This window comes from Cydia fagiglandana, chromosome 6 (assembly GCF_963556715.1).
Source record: "Cydia fagiglandana chromosome 6, ilCydFagi1.1, whole genome shotgun sequence".
In the NCBI taxonomy this organism is placed as follows: Eukaryota; Metazoa; Arthropoda; class Insecta; order Lepidoptera; family Tortricidae; genus Cydia; species Cydia fagiglandana.
In genome coordinates, this window is record NC_085937.1 from 1167123 (window position 1) to 1192853 (window position 25731).

The 25731-nt window shown below is 49.5% G+C and overlaps 1 protein-coding gene across 1 annotated transcript in view; it reads right to left on the reverse strand.

The window, feature by feature from the left end:
• The window catches only part of LOC134664913 (stalled ribosome sensor GCN1), a 53508-nt gene that overhangs the window by 22537 nt on the left and 5240 nt on the right, over nucleotides 1-25731 (reverse strand). Inside the window, exons 10-23 of the mRNA XM_063521624.1 lie at nucleotides 20838-20994; nucleotides 19430-19756; nucleotides 18377-18570; nucleotides 17708-17883; nucleotides 17022-17151; nucleotides 16669-16749; nucleotides 13393-13604; nucleotides 5073-5245; nucleotides 4529-4684; nucleotides 4142-4272; nucleotides 3761-3897; nucleotides 3301-3503; nucleotides 2889-2962; nucleotides 1941-2174 (exon numbers count right to left, since the gene is read on the reverse strand). Of these exons, the coding sequence (XP_063377694.1) occupies nucleotides 1941-2174; nucleotides 2889-2962; nucleotides 3301-3503; nucleotides 3761-3897; nucleotides 4142-4272; nucleotides 4529-4684; nucleotides 5073-5245; nucleotides 13393-13604; nucleotides 16669-16749; nucleotides 17022-17151; nucleotides 17708-17883; nucleotides 18377-18570; nucleotides 19430-19756; nucleotides 20838-20994 (2385 nt within the window). The remainder of the gene's footprint in view (nucleotides 1-1940; nucleotides 2175-2888; nucleotides 2963-3300; nucleotides 3504-3760; nucleotides 3898-4141; nucleotides 4273-4528; nucleotides 4685-5072; nucleotides 5246-13392; nucleotides 13605-16668; nucleotides 16750-17021; nucleotides 17152-17707; nucleotides 17884-18376; nucleotides 18571-19429; nucleotides 19757-20837; nucleotides 20995-25731) is intronic.

Consider the following 25731-nt stretch of genomic DNA (forward strand, 5'->3'; position numbering starts at 1 on the left):
CACAGCTGCGCGGAATAATGAGCGTGTGCTCTGTTTGAACCATGTTCGCAGGTTTTTGAGTCATGAGTTACTGAGGATTTAAAACGTATGTTGCATTAAATTGATATTAATCGGCATTTCCGTCATTACTGATTAATGTGACAAATTCAAATTATTAATTGTTTTCGAAGATAAAATACTAATTTATTGCGTATATGTTTTTATATTCGCATTATGATTTAGTGTAGTGATTGGAAAATTTATTTCAAGTAGATTTATTTCCTGTCACGCCGATAGTATACAGAAACTGGTCTAATTCAGATACAAGACTGCTTGTTCTTGTTCACATACAGTTTTAGAATCTATGTAGGACCGAAATCCAAGACGTTTATATTATACCTTAAGTTTTTTCTAGCAAAATCAGGATTTACAAAATGAAACATCGATAAGCAAAGCAAGTCAAAGATAAATGATTCATTCGAAAGGGAAACGGCATAAAGGGGTTTAATGGCTAAAATAAGAGCCCCCCCCACATCTGGCGTCTTTCGAGCGTCGGCGTCTACAATTCTATGGCCGCTACTCGACGCAACGTCGACGCAGCGTCGACGCAACTGCGCAGCGACGTCATTTACTTAGCGCTGACCAGACGCCGACAGACGCCGACGATCGAAAGACGCTAGATGTGGGGGGGCCCTAAGTCGTTCAAAATGGAAGGGTCATATAGAGGTTTAACTTTTTTTCCAGGCCGTACGAATCTACAAGGTTTACCCAAATACATTCCCATTAATCCAGTTTTGATGATTCATTTAAGGCCACCATCCCACTAACACGGGGTTAAGTGGTTAAACCGTAAAACTAGTGTCATATTGTACTGGTAACCATGGTAACTCCAGGTTTAATCGGTTAACCCCGGAGTAGTTGAATGGTGCAAGTGGCACTTAAAGACAAGTCACATTTGCCGGATGTCAAATTTAATTTAAACTTTCGGACTGCTAAGGTTGAAATTATATTGGCGCATATATATCGTACTATTGCCGGAAAAGGGTTAATTGCTCAAAATAATCGTTAGGGACGCGTCACAAAGGTGTTTAAGCGGTTATACCCCGTCCGAAACTTTCGAAAGGGAGCGTCATAAAGGGGTCTACGCGCTTAAAAAGTCGTTCGAAAGGGAAGCGTCTTAAAGGGGTTTAAGCGCTTAATGCATATATAGTTTACTTTTGTATAGCCAATAAAGCCATTCAAAATCTCTACCTATTCCGATTTGTTTATTAAATCGTTGGCTTACTGTAGATAAGTATTATAGATATCGATAAGTTAATAATAGCGTATATTATCGTAATGCTTAATCGAATCCGTGTTGTGCTTTTGATTACACTAAATTAGCAATGTTGGTCAAAACAAGATGGCAAAATACGTGCGGTACTCAATGGTAAACCGTTGTTCTTTGTTTATTGACCTTAATTTAATTAACAATACAATGTCAATATACAATTAATGATTTCAATCATCTCGACGATAGCAGACAACATTATTTATTTATTTTGTTTATATCATTTTATTGAAATCTTGGCTTCAAGCCTTTGCGCCTAATAGAGCGAAACAAATACAAAATGACGGTAAAACATTTTGTATCTCGTAAGATTAACAAAAAAAGGGTTATAATTGACTAACCTGGCCATTATAAACTGAAATAGATGTCATACATTAAAAAAAAGTGACTAAGTGGTGAAAGCCGGATCCATCCTTCACAAAAAACATTTGATAAAAATGGTTTAACATATTCCCAAATTTGTGTAACCTTGCCATGTAGTTAAACAAACGATATAGCAGCATTAATCTACTCTGCTCTCACTTTCTCCGCTCGTCTCAGTAAGTGTGCCCCGGCTCCCGAGTGCTGTACCGTAGCCCTAATGTCGGCAAAGCAAGTCTGACGCTGATTGAAAATTGTTCAGTGCACTAACCTTGCCATGTAGTTCAACAATAGCCATAGCAGCGTTGAGCATCTCGGCTCGAACCTTCTCCGCCCTGTCGCCGAGCCCGCGTTCGACGAAGAAGCGCATAGCGTCCGGGACGTCGTGGGCCCGGAGGTGCGGCGCCAGCGCGAGCAGCGCGAGGCCGATGCCGCGGCGGGCGCCCCACTCGTCCACCGCTTCTTCCACCACGTGACCGAACTGGTCGAGTTTGGCGGGGATCATCTGTGACACATCGATGGGGTTAGATCAAATTAAGCGGATTAAAAAAGGAAAGGAAAAAAATTGTCGGAAATTTTGTTAGTTTTTTCTAGATATGATATCGGTTTTTGTGATGACAGGTTCAGTCTGTAGAAATCAAGGGAACTCTTTATAATAGGCACAAGATTAAGGTGTCTTTATAATTGCTGATGTGGTTGTCTTTATAATTTTAAATCCATAAAAAAATCTTATTAGGTTCGTTTCTCGGGATAGGTTCGCTTTTGATGTCCCATTGTTTAATGCTTGTCATCTGGCGTGTAAAAGCAACGTTATGGCATTAATATTGCTAATAAGTTTCTTAAAAAACCGGGCAAGTGCGAGTCGGACTCGCGCACGAAGGGTTCCGTACCATAATGCAAAAAAAACAAAAAAATGCAAAAAAAAAACGGTCACCCATCCAAGTACTGACCCCTCCCGACGTTGCTTAACTTTGGTCAAAAATCACGTTTGTTGTATGGGAGCCCCATTTAAATCTTTATTTTATTCTGTTCTTAGTATTTGTTGTTATAGCGGCAACAGAAATACATCATCTGTGAAAATTTCAACTGTCTAGCTATCACGGTTCGTGAGATACAGCCTGGTGACAGACGGACGGACGGACGGACGGACGGACGGACAGCGAAGTCTTAGTAATAGGGTCCCGTTTTACCCTTTGGGTACGGAACCCTAAAAACGTACCGGTAACTTCTCAGAGTAAATGTCCTGGAGCGCGCGCAACACCTCTGCGCGTGTCATGGGCTGCATCTGGTGTCCTACAACAGAAATGCGGAATTAGCTAGATGCATAATTTTTTTGGAAGATGTCAATTGATTTTACTATCCATGAGATACAAACAAACGTTCCTAATAATCCTGCTATCTATGTTACAAAAATATGAGTATTTCACATTTATGGAGTACTTTCATTTGCTGTTTAATTTAAAACAACTGACACTAACAAATATTACGAATATGTTTATTGAACGAACAATAGAAAATAAAGATGGGAACATTTTTAACATCTATTCCCCCTCATGGGCCACCAAATTATAACTTGTTTTAAACTTTGGCCCTTCGGCAATATTTTCCGATGTCTTGCAAGTGTATAGTACCTGTATCTTTCTCTTTCTGCTCCGATGCTCCGTCCTCTTTTGACGCGGACACACTAACAAGATGAGCTAAGGCAGCGGCGGCGGCACGCTGCACGGGCTCGGCGGGATGTTGGACTTCGACTAATAATAGTGGGAACATTTCTCCTCGAGTGCTCCATTCTTGTGCTTCCGGGACGGCGGCCCATAGGTCTTCAGCTAGCTTCCTGTTGATATGATATTACTTGAATTATTAAAGTTCTAACTACAACCTTTATGTTAGTTACAACCAGAATCCTAGTATAAAAAGAGAATCGCGCGTTTCTACCATATGTTAGTGAATATTTGAAGTTTTCCTATTATTCAAAAAGCTCATATTCATAGTACCTTTAATGACTTTATATTAATTATATTAAGATAGAAAATCGAATGCATTAATGTTAGCCATATAAGAGCTAACTAAGATATAACTTGTTCAACTTACTTATTGTCTTCAGCGATGTCAAAAGTAGCGACCAGTAGCCGTTTGCTAATTTCTAGAGCTTGATCCTTGTCCTCAAATAGTGGAGGTAAGCGCGTCGCTACACGGAGGAGCGTTCTTAGCGCTGCGTCACGGACAACCTGCGAAAAAGAATCTTATTCAGATGCGATAAAACATAGTATTTTATGTCAGATGTTAATATAAACCTTGGAGATTTGAAAAACGTATTTGAATGGTCACCTCAAGCGGGCTCTGTAAACCTGCCAGTAAACAAACGACATCTTCGAAGAATCTTATTCAGATGCGATAAAGCATAGTATTTTATGACGAATGTTAATATAAACCTTGGAGATTTGAAAAACGTATTTGAATTTGTATGCTCACCTCAAGCGGGCTCTGTAAACCTGCCAGTAAACAAACGACATCTTCGTGCGTGATCGGTGCTCGTGACGCCATGTCACCAGTTTCTAATAACGCTACAGTGCACGCTGTTTGGACGCGTCCGCTTGTGCTTCCTGAAATGTATAAAGATTTTAAGTGTGACACAATTTATTGGGCCTCGATCCTCAATGGGAGGCTTTACAGCAGGAGTACCTGGCATCCATTGGCTCGTTGGGTGGACGACATTCGAAAGATGGCGAGTCACTTCTGGATGAGATTGGCTCAGGACCGGGATAAGAGGCGTACTCTAATAGAGGTCTATGCTCAGTAGTGGGCGATAAAAGGCTGATATGATGATGATGATGAAAGTTATTCTAGTTAATTTCTTACCGACAAGCTCCACTAGCGTCCTGAACATGTGATCGGTGGGGAACAGGGCGGGCTGCAGCAGCGGCGAGGTACCGCGCAACGCCGCGTGCGTGGTCACTATCGCCAGCCCCGCTAGCATCGCTTTTTCATTGACTCTGACTGCGTGTACCGACATTCCTGCAACAATAGCATAAGAACATTACAATACAATAAACAACATGGTGCTTATGTCGGAGTCATTTAGGGAGGTAAACCAATGAGGATGGTTAGTAATTGAAGCACGGCCGTTTAGTAGCGCAAAGCTGGCAATTCCCACTTCGGCCGATGTATGTATAATGTATAGTGTTATGCTCAACAAATTACGTGAAAATACAATTTAACAATAATTAGTAAAAACCAGAAGCCTGATTTTAAGTAAATAGATAAATTAACCTCCTAAGGCCTGGGCCTTGTATAGCTGGCCATACAAGAATAAAGTCAAGAATTTGCCATTACAATTTGAACTTATATTATAAGAAATAGAGTACAAAAATTCTGTTTTACTGTAAATAATGATATAACTCACCAATTTTAAGCAGCGGGAACACATAACAGAAGCCCGGTGCGTTGAGCGGTTTTCCCGGCTGTTCCTTGGTTCCTACGGTGATCTCGTGTATCAAGTTTATAGTTCGGATTGTCGCCTTGTCCAAGTCTTCTTCCTCCCACGCTGGGTCCAGGTCGCATTGAGGTTTGTGGAGTCTGGAAATGATTTATTAAATTTTTATTTATTAATGATACGGTGATCAAACAGAATTTTGCACTTTTGTAGTTACTATTTGAAAAAGATAAGGTACGCAGAATATAACATTTTTATAGTCAAGTAAGTCGAACTAACTTGTAATTAAGTTCTATTGACAATAACAATACTTTTTTATTTAATTAAAAATAAACAGTTCATTCGAATTTTACCAATAATCACCAATGAATAGAAAATCAAAGATTAGCAGCATGTAGCGTTCATACATCTCAACGAGTTTAATCTATCTATACGCACTCACTGGCATCTACTTAGTCCGAGGTCTGTTAATGTTGTTCGCGGCTGGTGACGGCTGGTCGCTACTGTAGCCTTTGGTGTACTATATGTGTCATACCCTGTTGGGCCGGCGCGGCGCCCAGTAAGGCGGGTATTATGTACACACGACGTATCCGATCCTCTAGTGTCGTACCTGACGGTGAGCGCGTGCACTTGGTCCTTGAGCGCGGGCGGCAGCAGCGGCAGCGCGCGGTGCGCCCGCAGCGCCGGCGCGGCGCCCAGCGGCGAGCGCAGCGCGCCCAGCAGCGCGGGTATTATGTACACACGACGTATCCGATCCTCTAGTGTCGTACCTGACGGTGAGCGCGTGCACTTGGTCCTTGAGCGCGGGCGGCAGCAGCGGCAGCGCGCGGTGCGCCCGCAGCGCCGGCGCGGCGCCCAGCGGCGAGCGCAGCGCGCCCAGCAGCGCGGGTATTATGTACACACGACGTATCCGATCCTCTAGTGTCGTACCTGACGGTGAGCGCGTGCACTTGGTCCTTGAGCGCGGGCGGCAGCAGCGGCAGCGCGCGGTGCGCCCGCAGCGCCGGCGCGGCGCCCAGCGGCGAGCGCAGCGCGCCCAGCAGCGCGGGTATTATGTACACACGACGTATCCGATCCTCTAGTGTCGTACCTGACGGTGAGCGCGTGCACTTGGTCCTTGAGCGCGGGCGGCAGCAGCGGCAGCGCGCGGTGCGCCCGCAGCGCCGGCGCGGCGCCCAGCGGCGAGCGCAGCGCGCCCAGCAGCGCGGGTATTATGTACACACGACGTATCCGATCCTCTAGTGTCGTACCTGACGGTGAGCGCGTGCACTTGGTCCTTGAGCGCGGGCGGCAGCAGCGGCAGCGCGCGGTGCGCCCGCAGCGCCGGCGCGGCGCCCAGCGGCGAGCGCAGCGCGCCCAGCAGCGCGGGTATTATGTACACACGACGTATCCGATCCTCTAGTGTCGTACCTGACGGTGAGCGCGTGCACTTGGTCCTTGAGCGCGGGCGGCAGCAGCGGCAGCGCGCGGTGCGCCCGCAGCGCCGGCGCGGCGCCCAGCGGCGAGCGCAGCGCGCCCAGCAGCGCGGGTATTATGTACACACGACGTATCCGATCCTCTAGTGTCGTACCTGACGGTGAGCGCGTGCACTTGGTCCTTGAGCGCGGGCGGCAGCAGCGGCAGCGCGCGGTGCGCCCGCAGCGCCGGCGCGGCGCCCAGCGGCGAGCGCAGCGCGCCCAGCAGCGCGGGTATTATGTACACACGACGTATCCGATCCTCTAGTGTCGTACCTGACGGTGAGCGCGTGCACTTGGTCCTTGAGCGCGGGCGGCAGCAGCGGCAGCGCGCGGTGCGCCCGCAGCGCCGGCGCGGCGCCCAGCGGCGAGCGCAGCGCGCCCAGCAGCGCGGGTATTATGTACACACGACGTATCCGATCCTCTAGTGTCGTACCTGACGGTGAGCGCGTGCACTTGGTCCTTGAGCGCGGGCGGCAGCAGCGGCAGCGCGCGGTGCGCCCGCAGCGCCGGCGCGGCGCCCAGCGGCGAGCGCAGCGCGCCCAGCAGCGCGGGTATTATGTACACACGACGTATCCGATCCTCTAGTGTCGTACCTGACGGTGAGCGCGTGCACTTGGTCCTTGAGCGCGGGCGGCAGCAGCGGCAGCGCGCGGTGCGCCCGCAGCGCCGGCGCGGCGCCCAGCGGCGAGCGCAGCGCGCCCAGCAGCGCGGGTATTATGTACACACGACGTATCCGATCCTCTAGTGTCGTACCTGACGGTGAGCGCGTGCACTTGGTCCTTGAGCGCGGGCGGCAGCAGCGGCAGCGCGCGGTGCGCCCGCAGCGCCGGCGCGGCGCCCAGCGGCGAGCGCAGCGCGCCCAGCAGCGCGGGTATTATGTACACACGACGTATCCGATCCTCTAGTGTCGTACCTGACGGTGAGCGCGTGCACTTGGTCCTTGAGCGCGGGCGGCAGCAGCGGCAGCGCGCGGTGCGCCCGCAGCGCCGGCGCGGCGCCCAGCGGCGAGCGCAGCGCGCCCAGCAGCGCGGGTATTATGTACACACGACGTATCCGATCCTCTAGTGTCGTACCTGACGGTGAGCGCGTGCACTTGGTCCTTGAGCGCGGGCGGCAGCAGCGGCAGCGCGCGGTGCGCCCGCAGCGCCGGCGCGGCGCCCAGCGGCGAGCGCAGCGCGCCCAGCAGCGCGGGTATTATGTACACACGACGTATCCGATCCTCTAGTGTCGTACCTGACGGTGAGCGCGTGCACTTGGTCCTTGAGCGCGGGCGGCAGCAGCGGCAGCGCGCGGTGCGCCCGCAGCGCCGGCGCGGCGCCCAGCGGCGAGCGCAGCGCGCCCAGCAGCGCGGGTATTATGTACACACGACGTATCCGATCCTCTAGTGTCGTACCTGACGGTGAGCGCGTGCACTTGGTCCTTGAGCGCGGGCGGCAGCAGCGGCAGCGCGCGGTGCGCCCGCAGCGCCGGCGCGGCGCCCAGCGGCGAGCGCAGCGCGCCCAGCAGCGCGGGTATTATGTACACACGACGTATCCGATCCTCTAGTGTCGTACCTGACGGTGAGCGCGTGCACTTGGTCCTTGAGCGCGGGCGGCAGCAGCGGCAGCGCGCGGTGCGCCCGCAGCGCCGGCGCGGCGCCCAGCGGCGAGCGCAGCGCGCCCAGCAGCGCGGGTATTATGTACACACGACGTATCCGATCCTCTAGTGTCGTACCTGACGGTGAGCGCGTGCACTTGGTCCTTGAGCGCGGGCGGCAGCAGCGGCAGCGCGCGGTGCGCCCGCAGCGCCGGCGCGGCGCCCAGCGGCGAGCGCAGCGCGCCCAGCAGCGCGGGTATTATGTACACACGACGTATCCGATCCTCTAGTGTCGTACCTGACGGTGAGCGCGTGCACTTGGTCCTTGAGCGCGGGCGGCAGCAGCGGCAGCGCGCGGTGCGCCCGCAGCGCCGGCGCGGCGCCCAGCGGCGAGCGCAGCGCGCCCAGCAGCGCGGGTATTATGTACACACGACGTATCCGATCCTCTAGTGTCGTACCTGACGGTGAGCGCGTGCACTTGGTCCTTGAGCGCGGGCGGCAGCAGCGGCAGCGCGCGGTGCGCCCGCAGCGCCGGCGCGGCGCCCAGCGGCGAGCGCAGCGCGCCCAGCAGCGCGGGTATTATGTACACACGACGTATCCGATCCTCTAGTGTCGTACCTGACGGTGAGCGCGTGCACTTGGTCCTTGAGCGCGGGCGGCAGCAGCGGCAGCGCGCGGTGCGCCCGCAGCGCCGGCGCGGCGCCCAGCGGCGAGCGCAGCGCGCCCAGCAGCGCGGGTATTATGTACACACGACGTATCCGATCCTCTAGTGTCGTACCTGACGGTGAGCGCGTGCACTTGGTCCTTGAGCGCGGGCGGCAGCAGCGGCAGCGCGCGGTGCGCCCGCAGCGCCGGCGCGGCGCCCAGCGGCGAGCGCAGCGCGCCCAGCAGCGCGGGTATTATGTACACACGACGTATCCGATCCTCTAGTGTCGTACCTGACGGTGAGCGCGTGCACTTGGTCCTTGAGCGCGGGCGGCAGCAGCGGCAGCGCGCGGTGCGCCCGCAGCGCCGGCGCGGCGCCCAGCGGCGAGCGCAGCGCGCCCAGCAGCGCGGGTATTATGTACACACGACGTATCCGATCCTCTAGTGTCGTACCTGACGGTGAGCGCGTGCACTTGGTCCTTGAGCGCGGGCGGCAGCAGCGGCAGCGCGCGGTGCGCCCGCAGCGCCGGCGCGGCGCCCAGCGGCGAGCGCAGCGCGCCCAGCAGCGCGGGTATTATGTACACACGACGTATCCGATCCTCTAGTGTCGTACCTGACGGTGAGCGCGTGCACTTGGTCCTTGAGCGCGGGCGGCAGCAGCGGCAGCGCGCGGTGCGCCCGCAGCGCCGGCGCGGCGCCCAGCGGCGAGCGCAGCGCGCCCAGCAGCGCGGGTATTATGTACACACGACGTATCCGATCCTCTAGTGTCGTACCTGACGGTGAGCGCGTGCACTTGGTCCTTGAGCGCGGGCGGCAGCAGCGGCAGCGCGCGGTGCGCCCGCAGCGCCGGCGCGGCGCCCAGCGGCGAGCGCAGCGCGCCCAGCAGCGCGGGTATTATGTACACACGACGTATCCGATCCTCTAGTGTCGTACCTGACGGTGAGCGCGTGCACTTGGTCCTTGAGCGCGGGCGGCAGCAGCGGCAGCGCGCGGTGCGCCCGCAGCGCCGGCGCGGCGCCCAGCGGCGAGCGCAGCGCGCCCAGCAGCGCGGGTATTATGTACACACGACGTATCCGATCCTCTAGTGTCGTACCTGACGGTGAGCGCGTGCACTTGGTCCTTGAGCGCGGGCGGCAGCAGCGGCAGCGCGCGGTGCGCCCGCAGCGCCGGCGCGGCGCCCAGCGGCGAGCGCAGCGCGCCCAGCAGCGCGGGTATTATGTACACACGACGTATCCGATCCTCTAGTGTCGTACCTGACGGTGAGCGCGTGCACTTGGTCCTTGAGCGCGGGCGGCAGCAGCGGCAGCGCGCGGTGCGCCCGCAGCGCCGGCGCGGCGCCCAGCGGCGAGCGCAGCGCGCCCAGCAGCGCGGGTATTATGTACACACGACGTATCCGATCCTCTAGTGTCGTACCTGACGGTGAGCGCGTGCACTTGGTCCTTGAGCGCGGGCGGCAGCAGCGGCAGCGCGCGGTGCGCCCGCAGCGCCGGCGCGGCGCCCAGCGGCGAGCGCAGCGCGCCCAGCAGCGCGGGTATTATGTACACACGACGTATCCGATCCTCTAGTGTCGTACCTGACGGTGAGCGCGTGCACTTGGTCCTTGAGCGCGGGCGGCAGCAGCGGCAGCGCGCGGTGCGCCCGCAGCGCCGGCGCGGCGCCCAGCGGCGAGCGCAGCGCGCCCAGCAGCGCGGGTATTATGTACACACGACGTATCCGATCCTCTAGTGTCGTACCTGACGGTGAGCGCGTGCACTTGGTCCTTGAGCGCGGGCGGCAGCAGCGGCAGCGCGCGGTGCGCCCGCAGCGCCGGCGCGGCGCCCAGCGGCGAGCGCAGCGCGCCCAGCAGCGCGGGTATTATGTACACACGACGTATCCGATCCTCTAGTGTCGTACCTGACGGTGAGCGCGTGCACTTGGTCCTTGAGCGCGGGCGGCAGCAGCGGCAGCGCGCGGTGCGCCCGCAGCGCCGGCGCGGCGCCCAGCGGCGAGCGCAGCGCGCCCAGCAGCGCGGGTATTATGTACACACGACGTATCCGATCCTCTAGTGTCGTACCTGACGGTGAGCGCGTGCACTTGGTCCTTGAGCGCGGGCGGCAGCAGCGGCAGCGCGCGGTGCGCCCGCAGCGCCGGCGCGGCGCCCAGCGGCGAGCGCAGCGCGCCCAGCAGCGCGGGTATTATGTACACACGACGTATCCGATCCTCTAGTGTCGTACCTGACGGTGAGCGCGTGCACTTGGTCCTTGAGCGCGGGCGGCAGCAGCGGCAGCGCGCGGTGCGCCCGCAGCGCCGGCGCGGCGCCCAGCGGCGAGCGCAGCGCGCCCAGCAGCGCGGGTATTATGTACACACGACGTATCCGATCCTCTAGTGTCGTACCTGACGGTGAGCGCGTGCACTTGGTCCTTGAGCGCGGGCGGCAGCAGCGGCAGCGCGCGGTGCGCCCGCAGCGCCGGCGCGGCGCCCAGCGGCGAGCGCAGCGCGCCCAGCAGCGCGGGTATTATGTACACACGACGTATCCGATCCTCTAGTGTCGTACCTGACGGTGAGCGCGTGCACTTGGTCCTTGAGCGCGGGCGGCAGCAGCGGCAGCGCGCGGTGCGCCCGCAGCGCCGGCGCGGCGCCCAGCGGCGAGCGCAGCGCGCCCAGCAGCGCGGGTATTATGTACACACGACGTATCCGATCCTCTAGTGTCGTACCTGACGGTGAGCGCGTGCACTTGGTCCTTGAGCGCGGGCGGCAGCAGCGGCAGCGCGCGGTGCGCCCGCAGCGCCGGCGCGGCGCCCAGCGGCGAGCGCAGCGCGCCCAGCAGCGCGGGTATTATGTACACACGACGTATCCGATCCTCTAGTGTCGTACCTGACGGTGAGCGCGTGCACTTGGTCCTTGAGCGCGGGCGGCAGCAGCGGCAGCGCGCGGTGCGCCCGCAGCGCCGGCGCGGCGCCCAGCGGCGAGCGCAGCGCGCCCAGCAGCGCGGGTATTATGTACACACGACGTATCCGATCCTCTAGTGTCGTACCTGACGGTGAGCGCGTGCACTTGGTCCTTGAGCGCGGGCGGCAGCAGCGGCAGCGCGCGGTGCGCCCGCAGCGCCGGCGCGGCGCCCAGCGGCGAGCGCAGCGCGCCCAGCAGCGCGGGTATTATGTACACACGACGTATCCGATCCTCTAGTGTCGTACCTGACGGTGAGCGCGTGCACTTGGTCCTTGAGCGCGGGCGGCAGCAGCGGCAGCGCGCGGTGCGCCCGCAGCGCCGGCGCGGCGCCCAGCGGCGAGCGCAGCGCGCCCAGCAGCGCGGGTATTATGTACACACGACGTATCCGATCCTCTAGTGTCGTACCTGACGGTGAGCGCGTGCACTTGGTCCTTGAGCGCGGGCGGCAGCAGCGGCAGCGCGCGGTGCGCCCGCAGCGCCGGCGCGGCGCCCAGCGGCGAGCGCAGCGCGCCCAGCAGCGCGGGTATTATGTACACACGACGTATCCGATCCTCTAGTGTCGTACCTGACGGTGAGCGCGTGCACTTGGTCCTTGAGCGCGGGCGGCAGCAGCGGCAGCGCGCGGTGCGCCCGCAGCGCCGGCGCGGCGCCCAGCGGCGAGCGCAGCGCGCCCAGCAGCGCGGGTATTATGTACACACGACGTATCCGATCCTCTAGTGTCGTACCTGACGGTGAGCGCGTGCACTTGGTCCTTGAGCGCGGGCGGCAGCAGCGGCAGCGCGCGGTGCGCCCGCAGCGCCGGCGCGGCGCCCAGCGGCGAGCGCAGCGCGCCCAGCAGCGCGGGTATTATGTACACACGACGTATCCGATCCTCTAGTGTCGTACCTGACGGTGAGCGCGTGCACTTGGTCCTTGAGCGCGGGCGGCAGCAGCGGCAGCGCGCGGTGCGCCCGCAGCGCCGGCGCGGCGCCCAGCGGCGAGCGCAGCGCGCCCAGCAGCGCGGGTATTATGTACACACGACGTATCCGATCCTCTAGTGTCGTACCTGACGGTGAGCGCGTGCACTTGGTCCTTGAGCGCGGGCGGCAGCAGCGGCAGCGCGCGGTGCGCCCGCAGCGCCGGCGCGGCGCCCAGCGGCGAGCGCAGCGCGCCCAGCAGCGCGGGTATTATGTACACACGACGTATCCGATCCTCTAGTGTCGTACCTGACGGTGAGCGCGTGCACTTGGTCCTTGAGCGCGGGCGGCAGCAGCGGCAGCGCGCGGTGCGCCCGCAGCGCCGGCGCGGCGCCCAGCGGCGAGCGCAGCGCGCCCAGCAGCGCGGGTATTATGTACACACGACGTATCCGATCCTCTAGTGTCGTACCTGACGGTGAGCGCGTGCACTTGGTCCTTGAGCGCGGGCGGCAGCAGCGGCAGCGCGCGGTGCGCCCGCAGCGCCGGCGCGGCGCCCAGCGGCGAGCGCAGCGCGCCCAGCAGCGCGGGTATTATGTACACACGACGTATCCGATCCTCTAGTGTCGTACCTGACGGTGAGCGCGTGCACTTGGTCCTTGAGCGCGGGCGGCAGCAGCGGCAGCGCGCGGTGCGCCCGCAGCGCCGGCGCGGCGCCCAGCGGCGAGCGCAGCGCGCCCAGCAGCGCGGGTATTATGTACACACGACGTATCCGATCCTCTAGTGTCGTACCTGACGGTGAGCGCGTGCACTTGGTCCTTGAGCGCGGGCGGCAGCAGCGGCAGCGCGCGGTGCGCCCGCAGCGCCGGCGCGGCGCCCAGCGGCGAGCGCAGCGCGCCCAGCAGCGCGGGCACCACGCGCCGCGCGTGCAGGCACAAGGCGTGCACCGACCCGGCGCCTACGGCTTCCAGTAGACGGACGGCGATTTCTACTTGACTATTAAGCTAAAAAAAATACAAGTAAATACATTAGATGCTTGTACAGACAAAGTCAAAGGCATATTTGTACTTTTGCACCTTACTCCTTTGTAATAAGGCTAAAAGTGTAAACATAATCTTTGACGTCGACTGTGCAAAGTTTCAATGTATCAAATAAGTACGTTATTCAAATATGTTTATTTAATAAACATTTTAAAGCAAATCTGAAAAACTTTTAGTCTATTATAATCTAGATATACTGAATTTTAAGAGCCAACAGGAGTGGTCTTTCCTCCATACAAACGTACTCGAGTGTTTCCTCCTAGGGTTTTGATGCTAGAGCAATGATTTTTTCAACACAGATTAGGGGTCATCCATTAATTACATCACACGTTTAGGGGGAGGGAGGGGGTCAAGAAAATGTGACATATTGTGACATGGGGAAGGGGGTGACACAAACTTTGTGACGTCACTTTAACTTCATCAGTAACCGAAATTTTATTTAAATTATTTTATTTGCTGTACATTTAAATAACAAGATTTTAAAACGATAATCGTTTTTATTCGTTTAATTTTCTTTCCTAAGCAGTTTTGGGTTATAAAATTACTAATATTTATATCGTCAAAAATAGTTTTGATAAAATATGAACATACCCCGGCCGGCGAGAGCAAAAATGCGTTGACAGCTTAATAGTGCGAGGACACACACTTTGGTCGATGTCGATAAAAACAACACGATGTACTGGACCACCGTTATGATATGCAGAAGTATTAATTATTGTTGTAAACAAAATTAAAACCAAGTGTTTGTATTTATTCAGTATTTTATGTAATTTTCGTAATATACAATTAGCATTTTTTCTAAATTTTCTGATTTTAAACTCCTTCGCCTTGCCGATAAAATCTATTTCATCCAACTAAAGGACCGTTCTAAATCTACTGTAGTAATCGGAGCAGAACGAAATAATTCATAGTGATTATGAATTTGTTCTGTATTAGGTAGTTCCACTTCTCTGCCAGATATCAATTTATTTAAATTGTTTAAAGTTAAAATGCCAACGTTCTTCTTCAACACATTCTGATACTTATTGTGAATAACTTTATAATAATAATAATTTTATGTTGATAGAAAATTGTTTTAGGGTTATTCTTAGAAACGCGTGGAGGTATCAAGTTGAAATAAATAACAAATACTAATGGCTCAGTTTAAAAAAAAAAATGTGCTTAATTAAAAGTCGACTATTCTATCGACATCCATATGTCGATAGAATAGTCGATATTTAATTAAGCACTAGGAGCAAACGCATTTTTGCTCTCGCCGGCCGGGGTATGAATATGAATAATACTTAGGTACTTACTTAATTTGATTAGGCGATTTCGTAGAAAAAATGTCACGTCACACTAGGGGGGAGGGGTTTGCCAAATGTGACCAAGTGTGACAAGGAGGGGGGAGGGGTCAAAAACCTAGAAATCGTGTGACGTAATTAATGGATGACCCCTTAATATTAGGTGTATAACTTAATTTTTACAGATTCTTAAGTAGTTTTTTTTATTATAAAAAAATAGTGAATAATGAACTTAATCTTGAAAATATTGTCCATCGTGCTCTATGGCCTTGCGCCATCTATCAGGCAGCATTCGGATGCCGTCGCGAAAGAAACTTGCAGGCTTCGAGGCGATAAAATCATCGACGAATTTACGCACATCATCCAGCGTTTTGAACTGTTTACCCTCTAAGCCATGCCGCATTGACCGGAACAAATGAAAATCAGACGGGGCCAAGTCTGGCAAATATGCCGCGTGTTTAAAATGACGTAATATGAATGCCAGCACAATAAAAATTTATTCCAATAAGAAATAACAAATCTTCAATCTTCTTTCATTTTGAGTGAATTAGGAAGAAACTAATTACACTGATTTGGTTGTGTTCGTATATTTTTTAAATGATTTGTTATATTTTTAGGGTTCCATACCCAAAGGGTAAAACGGGACCCTATTTCTAAGACTCTGCTGTCCGTCCGTCCGTCCGTCTGTCACGAGGCTGTATCTCACGAACCGTGATAGCTAGACAGTTGAATTTTCACAGATGATGTATTTCTGTTGCCGCTATAACAACAAATACTAAAAACAGAATAAAATAAACATTTAAGTGGGGCTCCCATACAACAAACGTGATTTTTGACCGAAGTTAAGCAACGTCTTGACCGTTTTTTGGTACTTGGATGGGTGACCGTTTTTTTTTTGCTTTATGGTACGGAACCCTTCGTGCGCGAGTCCGACTCACACTTGCCCGGTTTTTTTAGTATTATGACTTGTGAATAAAATCAAATCAAAATTTTAATCACTCTAGATCTCCGTGTGACATTATTTATTTACCCTATTTATTGTGAACACTGTTTTCACTGGTATCATTATTGGTATACGGACATGAATTTCTGTCAATATATCTGCCAAAACGAAATGTCAAAATGGGACGCGCAGGTACGCGTCCGCTCCGGACCAGCCCCAACGGGCATCTGAATCAAAGGAGAATTTTGACAGATATGGCGGTTGTATGGAAATTTTACGAAAGTTTACATTTACGATTGAATTTCTCTGCTGCCTTTAAGAGGAAAAATCGGAAAAGGCTGATTCGTTGCAGTCCAGTTATCTGGCTTTCAAAATCACTCGATATTATAGCTTGAGCATCGATTTTGTTATACAAATTTTACTAAACGATGACACAGGCGACGAGAGATGTGAACGCTAGCGACTAAACGGTGACTGCCTTTTTCGCTGATTTTGCTCGAGTCTTAAGTTTTGGAGGAGGAAACAGTCGAGAACGAAACCTAGATTTTTGAGATTTTTACGCAGGATTTTTCGCCTTATCCTTATCGCACTAGTTTTAGGAGCCGCTTCCGTTAGCGAGACGGGGTATATTTACCTAAAATGTTTAAAACTCAGCTCCTGTTTCGTCTTAAGACTGTTTAAAACAGTAAGATTTTATAGAAATGTTTTAAAAAATTCACATTTTAAATCTATCACATTTTATACACAATCACAAAAAAAAAATAGGCACAATCTAAAGACATAACACTAAACATTTACTTACAGAAGTTAATCTCTCCCGTATAGCACTCTCCTTAGCCAGCTGTGCTTTTATAGCCTCCTTCTGTTTCGCCGATAGAGGAGCCTATAAAAGAAAATTAAATATGACTTATTATGTACCTTTTAGTTTAAATTTTAATCTCGCTTTCAAGCATTGACTCAAACAAAAAAGCAAAATGGCTTCAAAAGTGGACCTTAAGTCTTTGCCCTAAGGTCGATATTATAAGAAAATTTAATATGACTTATTATGTACCTTTTAGTTTAAATTTTAATCTCGCTTCCAAGCGTTGACTTAAACAAAATAGCAAAATGGCTTCAAAAGTGGAGCTTAAGTCTTTGCCCTAAGGTTGATATTACCTCTTTGAGCTTGCCCTCTTTCCTGCGTTTGTCCTCTAGCTCGCGCCGCAACTGCAGTTCTTCGAGCTGCTCTTTATAACTGTACGCTTTGCTTTCACGCTTCAGGTTCATGGCGTTGTTGTCTTCGTTTCTGCAAATATATTCCAATTAAAACAGTGCAGTTAGCTAACTGCGAAGACCATCAGAGTTTAGCTACATTATACCAGTCTTTCTGTTCACCTTAGCGATTAGATTGCGAAAAAGAAATTGGATTCTGCAAAATGGAAGCCATCACGTTTATGTATGTATGTATGTATGTCACTTTATTGCACATAAACAGGTTTACATAAAATGGTCAAAATACAAAACAAAAATAAAAATGTTATGTACAAAGGCGAACTTATCCCTAAAAGGGATCTCTTCCAGCTAACCTTTGAAAAAGCGAAGCTAAGCTTTATGGATATTTAAAGAGTGCCAAAAGCACCAGTCTTGGGTGTCCATCGGTGAACCTTATGCCTTTTGTAATGAGGTTTACGACCAGTGTGGGCGATGGTACGCCTACGAAAGAGTAGCTCGAATCATTCCGACCTTCGTCCTGCTTTTGACAGTGAAATCTTTTTCGTATTCCACCTATCCAATTTCTTTGTCCAATGTGTATTGCGTCTCACATTTTGCTTTAATGAGGACAGGTGGAATACCACCCTTACCCGGGTACGCAGCTCTTGTCATACAGCTCGCCCTCCCTCGTCAGATAGGTGAAGTACTCGTGTCGGGTCACTCGCAGTAGTGCGGGGTCTTGCAAAGCTCTGAGCGCTGTCGACACTGCCGCGCCGGCCACCTCAGTGCTCCATGATGATAGTGTAGAGACCACGTTTGACAGAGTCTGGGGGAAAATGTGTTGATGGTATTTCTATAATTACTATATCTTTAGTAAAAAAAGTCAAGTTCACTTTATAAGAATAAATTGGAAAAAGATTCATTTTTGGCACCAATCTTTTATCGTTGACTGTACTCTTCTTTCCACGGGCAACTAATACTCATCGAGATAATTCTAGCAACCCTACACACAATTAGTTTGCGTTGTTTTATGTCCTCTTGACCACCTCCTGTCTCCTCCTCCTCCTGTCATCATCAGATCAGCTCCATGTCATCATAATATTGAATTGTCATCTGATTTACATAGCCCACGCAGTGCAAGTGTTATTTATACATCATCATAATTTCATAGAAGTTTGACGTTTAAAATAACACTTGCACTGCGTGGGCTATCAAAACCACTGCAGAATTTTCTTGGTCTAACTCTAACATAGATACTCACAGGGCAAGTTAAATAAAAGCAGGTAAATATCAAGCAAACAAAAATGTACAATACTAACCTCGCTCGGCGTGTATCCGCAAACATAAGAATTCTTCAGATTATTAGCATACAATCCGACCAACGCCTTGGGGTCCAGTTTCAAATATCGAACGGTGCGCGCCCAGGCGCGCTTGTTAACGGCCACGGCGAGGGGGTGGTGGCTGGCGCGTAGCGCGTCGATGGCGAGTAGTTGCGCGTCTTGCTCCGAGTAACCTGCGATTTATGTGACATTAAGGGCCAGTTGCACCAACCACATTTGACAAACTGATCAACGTCAGCCGGCGCGCCCTGGTGATTTACTATGAAACTTTCCATACATACAAATTTAGCGAACTCTTTAACAATACGAACAGTGTGGTGCAACTGACCCTATAAAATGGGGTTGGCCGGTGGAAGTTTTTAGCAAATGGCGCCATCATAGCTTGCCCCGTCAATCCCTAGAATTATGTAAAATTTTTGTTTTTTTTTATACCCTGGATACCAGCCCTTTAAGACAAATCTCATAGAAATAGGGGCAAGCTATGCAAACCTTTGAGAGTTGCCAACCCCATTATAATGGCGTTATTCATAAACACGTTACTGGTCTGAATTAGCTATGATTCGTTTGTTTTTATCTGTCATTTTGACTTATGTATTTGTAAGAAAGGGATGAAACATAATTTAACTAAATCAGGCGCCTAAGTTTTATGAATAACCCCTTATTCATAAAACTATAGCAAGCCAGCTTTGTTAGTAGATAAAGGCGGTAAATTTGAAAAATGTACGCGCGAAGAATCTCTCTCCCATACAAATCCTGCCAGTCATAATTCAAGATTTTTGTCATGATTCGCCGCACTCTTAATTGGAACTGTTATAGTATAGGGAGTATTATTGCAATGTTCTGCTACCAAAGTGCACCTCCCCCTTCGGAGAGTTTTGCGTTTTATTCCCTATTGATAAAAGATATAACCGCACAGCAGTGTCACTAGCTCTACACATTTCAAATTGGACTGTTTACCTTTAACATTATGGTTCAATCTCGAATGCGGCTAACGTTTAATTATAATACAATTCACTAGACAATGTCACTCACCTCTAAACGAACAAAGCGCCTGCACCGCATCCAAAACCATCTTCCCCGTAACATCCGTCCCTTTCTCCTCCGGCGACTTCTCTTTCCCACCAAACTTCCCCTCCTCCAACACTTCAGTTAGCTTCAACACCAAATATCTCGCCATCAGCGCCCTGTCTTCTTTAGCCAGTAGACTTTTCACTTCTTCCAAAGCGAGTGTACGGACTGATTTGATGGGTGAGAGCAGCATGATGGTTAAGGCGCGGTAGATGGGAGAGTGCTGGTCGGTTGAGATAGTGGGGTAGTGCTCCAATACGGTCCTGCATAGCAGCACCACCTGCATTAGGACTATAAAGGGGTAAATGTTATAGCGGAATTATGTAGCACACTGTACGGTTTAATAAGATTAAAATTAAAACACTAAACCATTTGATCGCCAAAGACTTAAAAAAATCTAAATCTAAAAATCTAATCTAAATCTATAACCAAACGGAGTAGCCATTAACAGGCGTTCCCCTCTGTCGAAAATAGGCGGATAATGGTCATACACATTGTATGGACTGACGTTTATCTGACATTGCTATTTTTACGTTACTTATACATTTGACGTGCCCGTCCCCCGCAAAAATCGGCAGACTATTTTGTACCGACATGGCGTCTCCGTTTGGTATCCTTTAAGGCCAAAAACGTCATCGCAATCGGCTACAGCCCAATATCAATTTTCAGCATTCCAGCAAGGTTCTCGATGACGCGCCGCGCACGATAGGCGTCAACGGGTGAAAACAACACACAAGCTATCTAAACCTAGTTTCTATATCCGAGATACTAAAAGAACATTTATAAAGGCTTTGTTTCTAAAAGGATTGTAGATAGGATTGTATAGCTTGTATGATGCTTGGAAAATGGCAAATGTTAGTGAAAATAATATTATTTTTCAAGAATTTCTCCTATTTTTAACATGTAAGTATATCTAAAAAGTACATAGCGGGTTGTTTATGAAATATCAATGAAATTGTTTCACAACACAGCAGTGTACTTTTACGAAAATAGACCGAAAAAAAAACAAGAACAATCATGATTTTGAGCTTAATTTCAACTATTATAAAATCAACGAAAAACAATAAAATGTCGATTCATTGTGAGGTCACAGAATGGGTACTTTATTTCACAGTAACAAATCTTTTTGACATGTTATAAAGAGTAGCTGATTTTATTGCCTGGATAAATGTGATACACTCAGAACAAAGTCTGGAGCTTCCAAGTTTACCGTGGAGCTAGATCGTTTAGTGTAAGACTTTACTTTACCATAACATTTAGTACGCCTTTGTACCTTTATTTCAGTAAATGTTATGTAAACCAGTGTTGTATTTGTATACAATAATCACTTACTCCTACTACTACAAGTTTCTAACGAAGTAAATGTGCTTACCGTCATCAGTGGCAGCGGCGAGCGCTCGGTCATGTAGTAGGACGTGTTTGTCTGGATGTGTGAGCGCCACCCACGATGGTTGTGAAGGAAGCTCACGCGCCGAGTCCAGGAGGACTAGCGCCAGCATCGCGCATGCGCCCTCGTGGACTACCGGGTGCTGGAACAATAATTAATCCTCCTCCTCAGTCGTTCACTCTTGACAGAGGGTCGTGGTTGTATGATGAGACGTATCTATCGTGGATAACGCAGCCCTCGCAATGCGCCTCCATTTGCCACGGTCTTCGGCGTTACGGGAACATTGGACAATAATACATGATACCAAAAAGAATACATAGTATAGAGGGGTCCTGTCATAGTAAATGTTGTAGTCGCTGTAAATTTACTGCCATCTATCGACACACGACTATAACTCAAAATAATCACGTATAAAATCGTGCACCGTTTCACACGTGGACTTCTTAAATGTCAGGATGGCTATTATTAATAAAATACGTGCATGTTAACCGAAGACTATTTATTGTGTGACAGAACGACATGACAGCAATTCATATCAAAAACATATTTGGAACACCACAGTTCCATATTTAAATCAACACTGTAGATGGCGCTGCTGGATATCATAAAACTACACCCCCACTATATCTAAGCATAGCCATCAGCATCATCAGCATTAAAAAAAACAGCTTTAAAAAAAACTACACATACCTACTACTTAGGCACAAGTCCTAACTTCTCGAGAAATCTAAAGTGCTTGACAAACCCTAGACTCTTCGTTAATAAGTCAGCTGGCATCTCAGCTGTTGCTAAGTATTTTGCTTCTACCACACCTTTAGCAATTATATCCCTACTAAAGTGGTAACGAATGTCAACGTGCTTCGACCTATTGTGAAACACAGGGTTGGCCAATAACTTCAGGGCACTTTGGTTGTCATTATAAATTGTAATTAATGACATCTTATTTGTAATTTCATGGTACAATGACCTTAAGTACATAGCTTCTTTAATACATTCAGAAATGCTAATATATTCCGATTCACAACTGCTCAATGACACGCTATTCTGCTTTTTACTGCACCATGAAACTACACTGCCAGACAAAGTGAAACAAAATCCTGAATAGGACCTCCTATCAAGAACATTACTGCCCCAGTCAGCGTCAACAAACCCGGTAAGCTTTGAATCAGACTCACTACTATACCTGAGGCAATAGTGTTTTGTTTTCTTGAGATAACGCAAAACACGTTTGGCATGAGCCCAGTGTTCTCTACCATGACAGTTATTAAACTGGCTCAGATACCCTACGCTAAAAGCAATGTCAGGCCGCGTCAAAACCGCTAGGTACATGAGACTACCAATGAGTTGTTGATAAGGTAATTCAGTATCACAGCTCTCACCTTTATCTAAGTTCAATCTCTCCTCCATAGGAGTTTGAGCACTGTTACAGTCTGTCATATTGAACTTATGCAACAACTTGTTAACATAATCCTCCTGATCTAAAGTTATCACATTATGTTCTTTATCAACACACACATTCATACCTAAACACTGTTTGACCTGACCAAGATCTTTTAATTTAAAATGTGAAGACAGCACCTGCTTCAAACTTTTGGTTTCCTCTTCATTATTAGAAAACACAAAGAAATCATCGACATATAGAGCTACTACAGTCAAACCATTATCATTTTTCACATATAAACAAGGTTCAAGTTTAGACCTAGTATAACCATACTCAGTTAAGCAATCATCTACCCTCCTGTACCACGCCCTTGAGGATTGTTTGAGACCATATATGGCTCGCTTCAACTTAAGCACCTGCCCTTTACCTTCAGATGAAGGAAAACCTTCTGGCTTCTCCATATAAATATCCTCCTCAAGATAGCCATTCAGGAAAGCAGTAGTCACGTCTAAATGAGAAATATCTAAATTTAATTGAACCGACAAAGCAAATAAAAGTCTGAGAGTTGTATGCCTTACCACGGGCGCGAAGGTTTCCTCATAGTCCACTCCGTACTTCTGAGTATAGCCCTTGGCTACTAACCTGGCTCGGAACCGCACATTGCCCTCACTATCATACTTCTTCTTAAGTACCCACTTGCACTTTACGACACTAGAGTCTTTTGGAACGCTGACAAGCTCCCAGGCCTGGTTGTCTTCGAAACTTTTCAACTCTTCTGCCATAGCTTGTCTCCATTGCTCTTTCTCTGGTCCGCGCAAAGCCTCTGATAGTGTAAGACCACTGGCATCATCCATCCTGCTAGCATCTGAACATAGATTTGAAATGCCATACCTTTCAGGCGCTTTTCTTTGTTCTGCTGTTCTCAGGACTGGTCCGATCCTCTCAGGAGCAGGAACATTTTCAGGAACTGAAACACTCTCAGTTGTGGTATCTGCATCCTCATACTCACTAGGGTTCATCGACTCAAAAGATGAATCAGTCAAAGTTCTGGAGATATCTGGATTCTCATCCCCCACTGAACTTTGACACCCTACTTCAGCTTTTTGTATTGTTGGTTGTTGAACTTCAATTTGGCAATACTCTTGTTTTTCAAAAACTTTTACATCCCTCGCTGTGAAAAATGTTCTCTTTTCAGGATCGAAAAGTCTATATCCTTTGACCCCTTCTGGGTAACCCATTAGGATAGCTTCCTTAGACTTTTTCTGCCACTTCAACCTTTTCTCTTTGGGAATGTGGACCATGACAGTACTGCCGAAGATTCTTAGGTGACTTAGGTCTGGCTTTGTTCCTGTCCACATTTCAAAAGGTGTTTTGTTGTTCAATCCTGAAGCTACTGTCCTGTTCCGTAGGTAAACTGCACAACTACATGCTTCTGCCCAGAATTCTGTGGGAAGCTCAGCATCGAATAACAAGCATCTGGCCTTCTCACACACCACACGATTCTGGCGCTCGCACAACCCATTTTGTTCAGGCGTATAAGGGTTCGTCCGTTGATGCAGTATCCCATTTACCTTCAGGAACTCGCTGAACTTCTTGCTGCAAAATTCAAGACCATTATCACTCCTTATAATCTTGATCTTTTTGTCAAGTTCATTTTCAACTTTAGCTTTAAATTCTTTGAAACAATCCAGAGCTTGACTTTTCTCTTTCAAAAAATATATAAATGCCATACGACTATAGTCATCCACAAATAGCAAATAATATCGTGATCCTCCAAGAGATGTCACTTCCATTGGACCAGCTATATCCATGTGAATAACATTCAGTAAATTGTCACTTCTATTGCAATTATTAGGAAATGGCAGTCTGCATTGTTTGCCTTCACAACATACCTTGCATTTACTGATGTCAATCTTGTCACTAATACTGAAACCTTCCACTGCATCCTTCATTTTCGCCATGTATGAGCTATTAACATGGGCGAGGCGACGATGCCAAGTCTCGGCAGACACTGCCATAGCAACGTTGGTCGTATTTTCTGGCATATTCAATTTGTAAACGCCGTTTGTCAAAGCAGCCGTAGCAACAAGCTGTCCACTTCTGTTGTAAATCTTACAACCTTTCTTAGTGAAGTCTACTTTGTTACCTTTCTTTATCAGTTGGCTTACAGATAACAGGTTCGTAGTTAAACTCGGTACACATAAAACATCTTCAACAGTTATGTCGAATTCACTGTCGGGAGTCACAGTCGTAATCTGTACGTTTCCGGAGCACACCACTGGCATACATGCCTTATTTGCTGCAACTATCTCGCGAGTAGCCGGCTCGTACGATGCATTCATAACCCAACTTTCATTAGCCGTAAGATGAGTACTAGCGCCACTATCAATGTAGTAATCGTTTTTCTTGAAATCGGTACTTAAAAACACAGCACTGAATGCATTCGACTGTTTACGTGTACTATTCTTTTCAATATTTGGGCACTGATTTCGATAATGCCCCGGGACCTTGCATCGAAAACATATCACTTTGACATTTCTGACTTTTGACATTTCGCCGCCATCCTGTTTACCACAGACAATCTTGGTTTTATTCTTCTTGTTATGTTGGTAACTTGACGTACTCGCGAACGCAGTCTCAGTCTCGTTCCCATTCCTTGTCAAATTTGAATTTTTCTCTTCCATGTCTAAAAGTTTTGTTTTGATGGCATCTGTCGTGATAGAAATGCCGGAATGCTCTATTGCCATGATCATCGGGGAATATTTCTCAGGCAAACCTGCTAATAATAGCGAGCCAATCCATTCATCACTAATGGCAAAACCCGTACCACTCAATTTCTGACCATTTTCAACCATTTTCGTTACGTATTCTGTCATCGAAGTCGAATTTTCGAGTCTTATGGAAATTAAATTTCGCAACAACGTAATTTTTCTGGCGAAACCAGAGTCATCAAATAAGCTTTTGAGTTTAGTCCATAATTCAAACGTAGTTTTGATGCCTTTTACATGGACATACAAGGAAGGGTCGATTGTCAAAATCAATTTCGCACGGGCTTTTTCGTCATCTGCAACTTCTGTACCCGTAGCTTCTGGCTTACGCGCAATAAACTTTTGCGTGCCCTCTAGGATAAGAAAATTCTCTGCAGCGAAAACCCATTCACAATAGTTTTCTCGGCCACGTAACTTGGGCACATTCGTCACATAGTTTGGTGACGACATCTTCGGATTTCTGTCACAGATCGCACTCACAATATATCACACACGATACACTATAAACTAGCAATCTAATACTGGACTAACCCCCCGTATTTATCAATTTAAATCGCCCATAACCTATTATTAATAAAATACGTGCATGTTAACCGAAGACTATTTATTGTGTGACAGAACGACATGACAGCAATTCATATCAAAAACATATTTGGAACACCACAGTTCCATATTTAAATCAACACTGTAGATGGCGCTGCTGGATATCATAAAACTACAATGGCCGTGT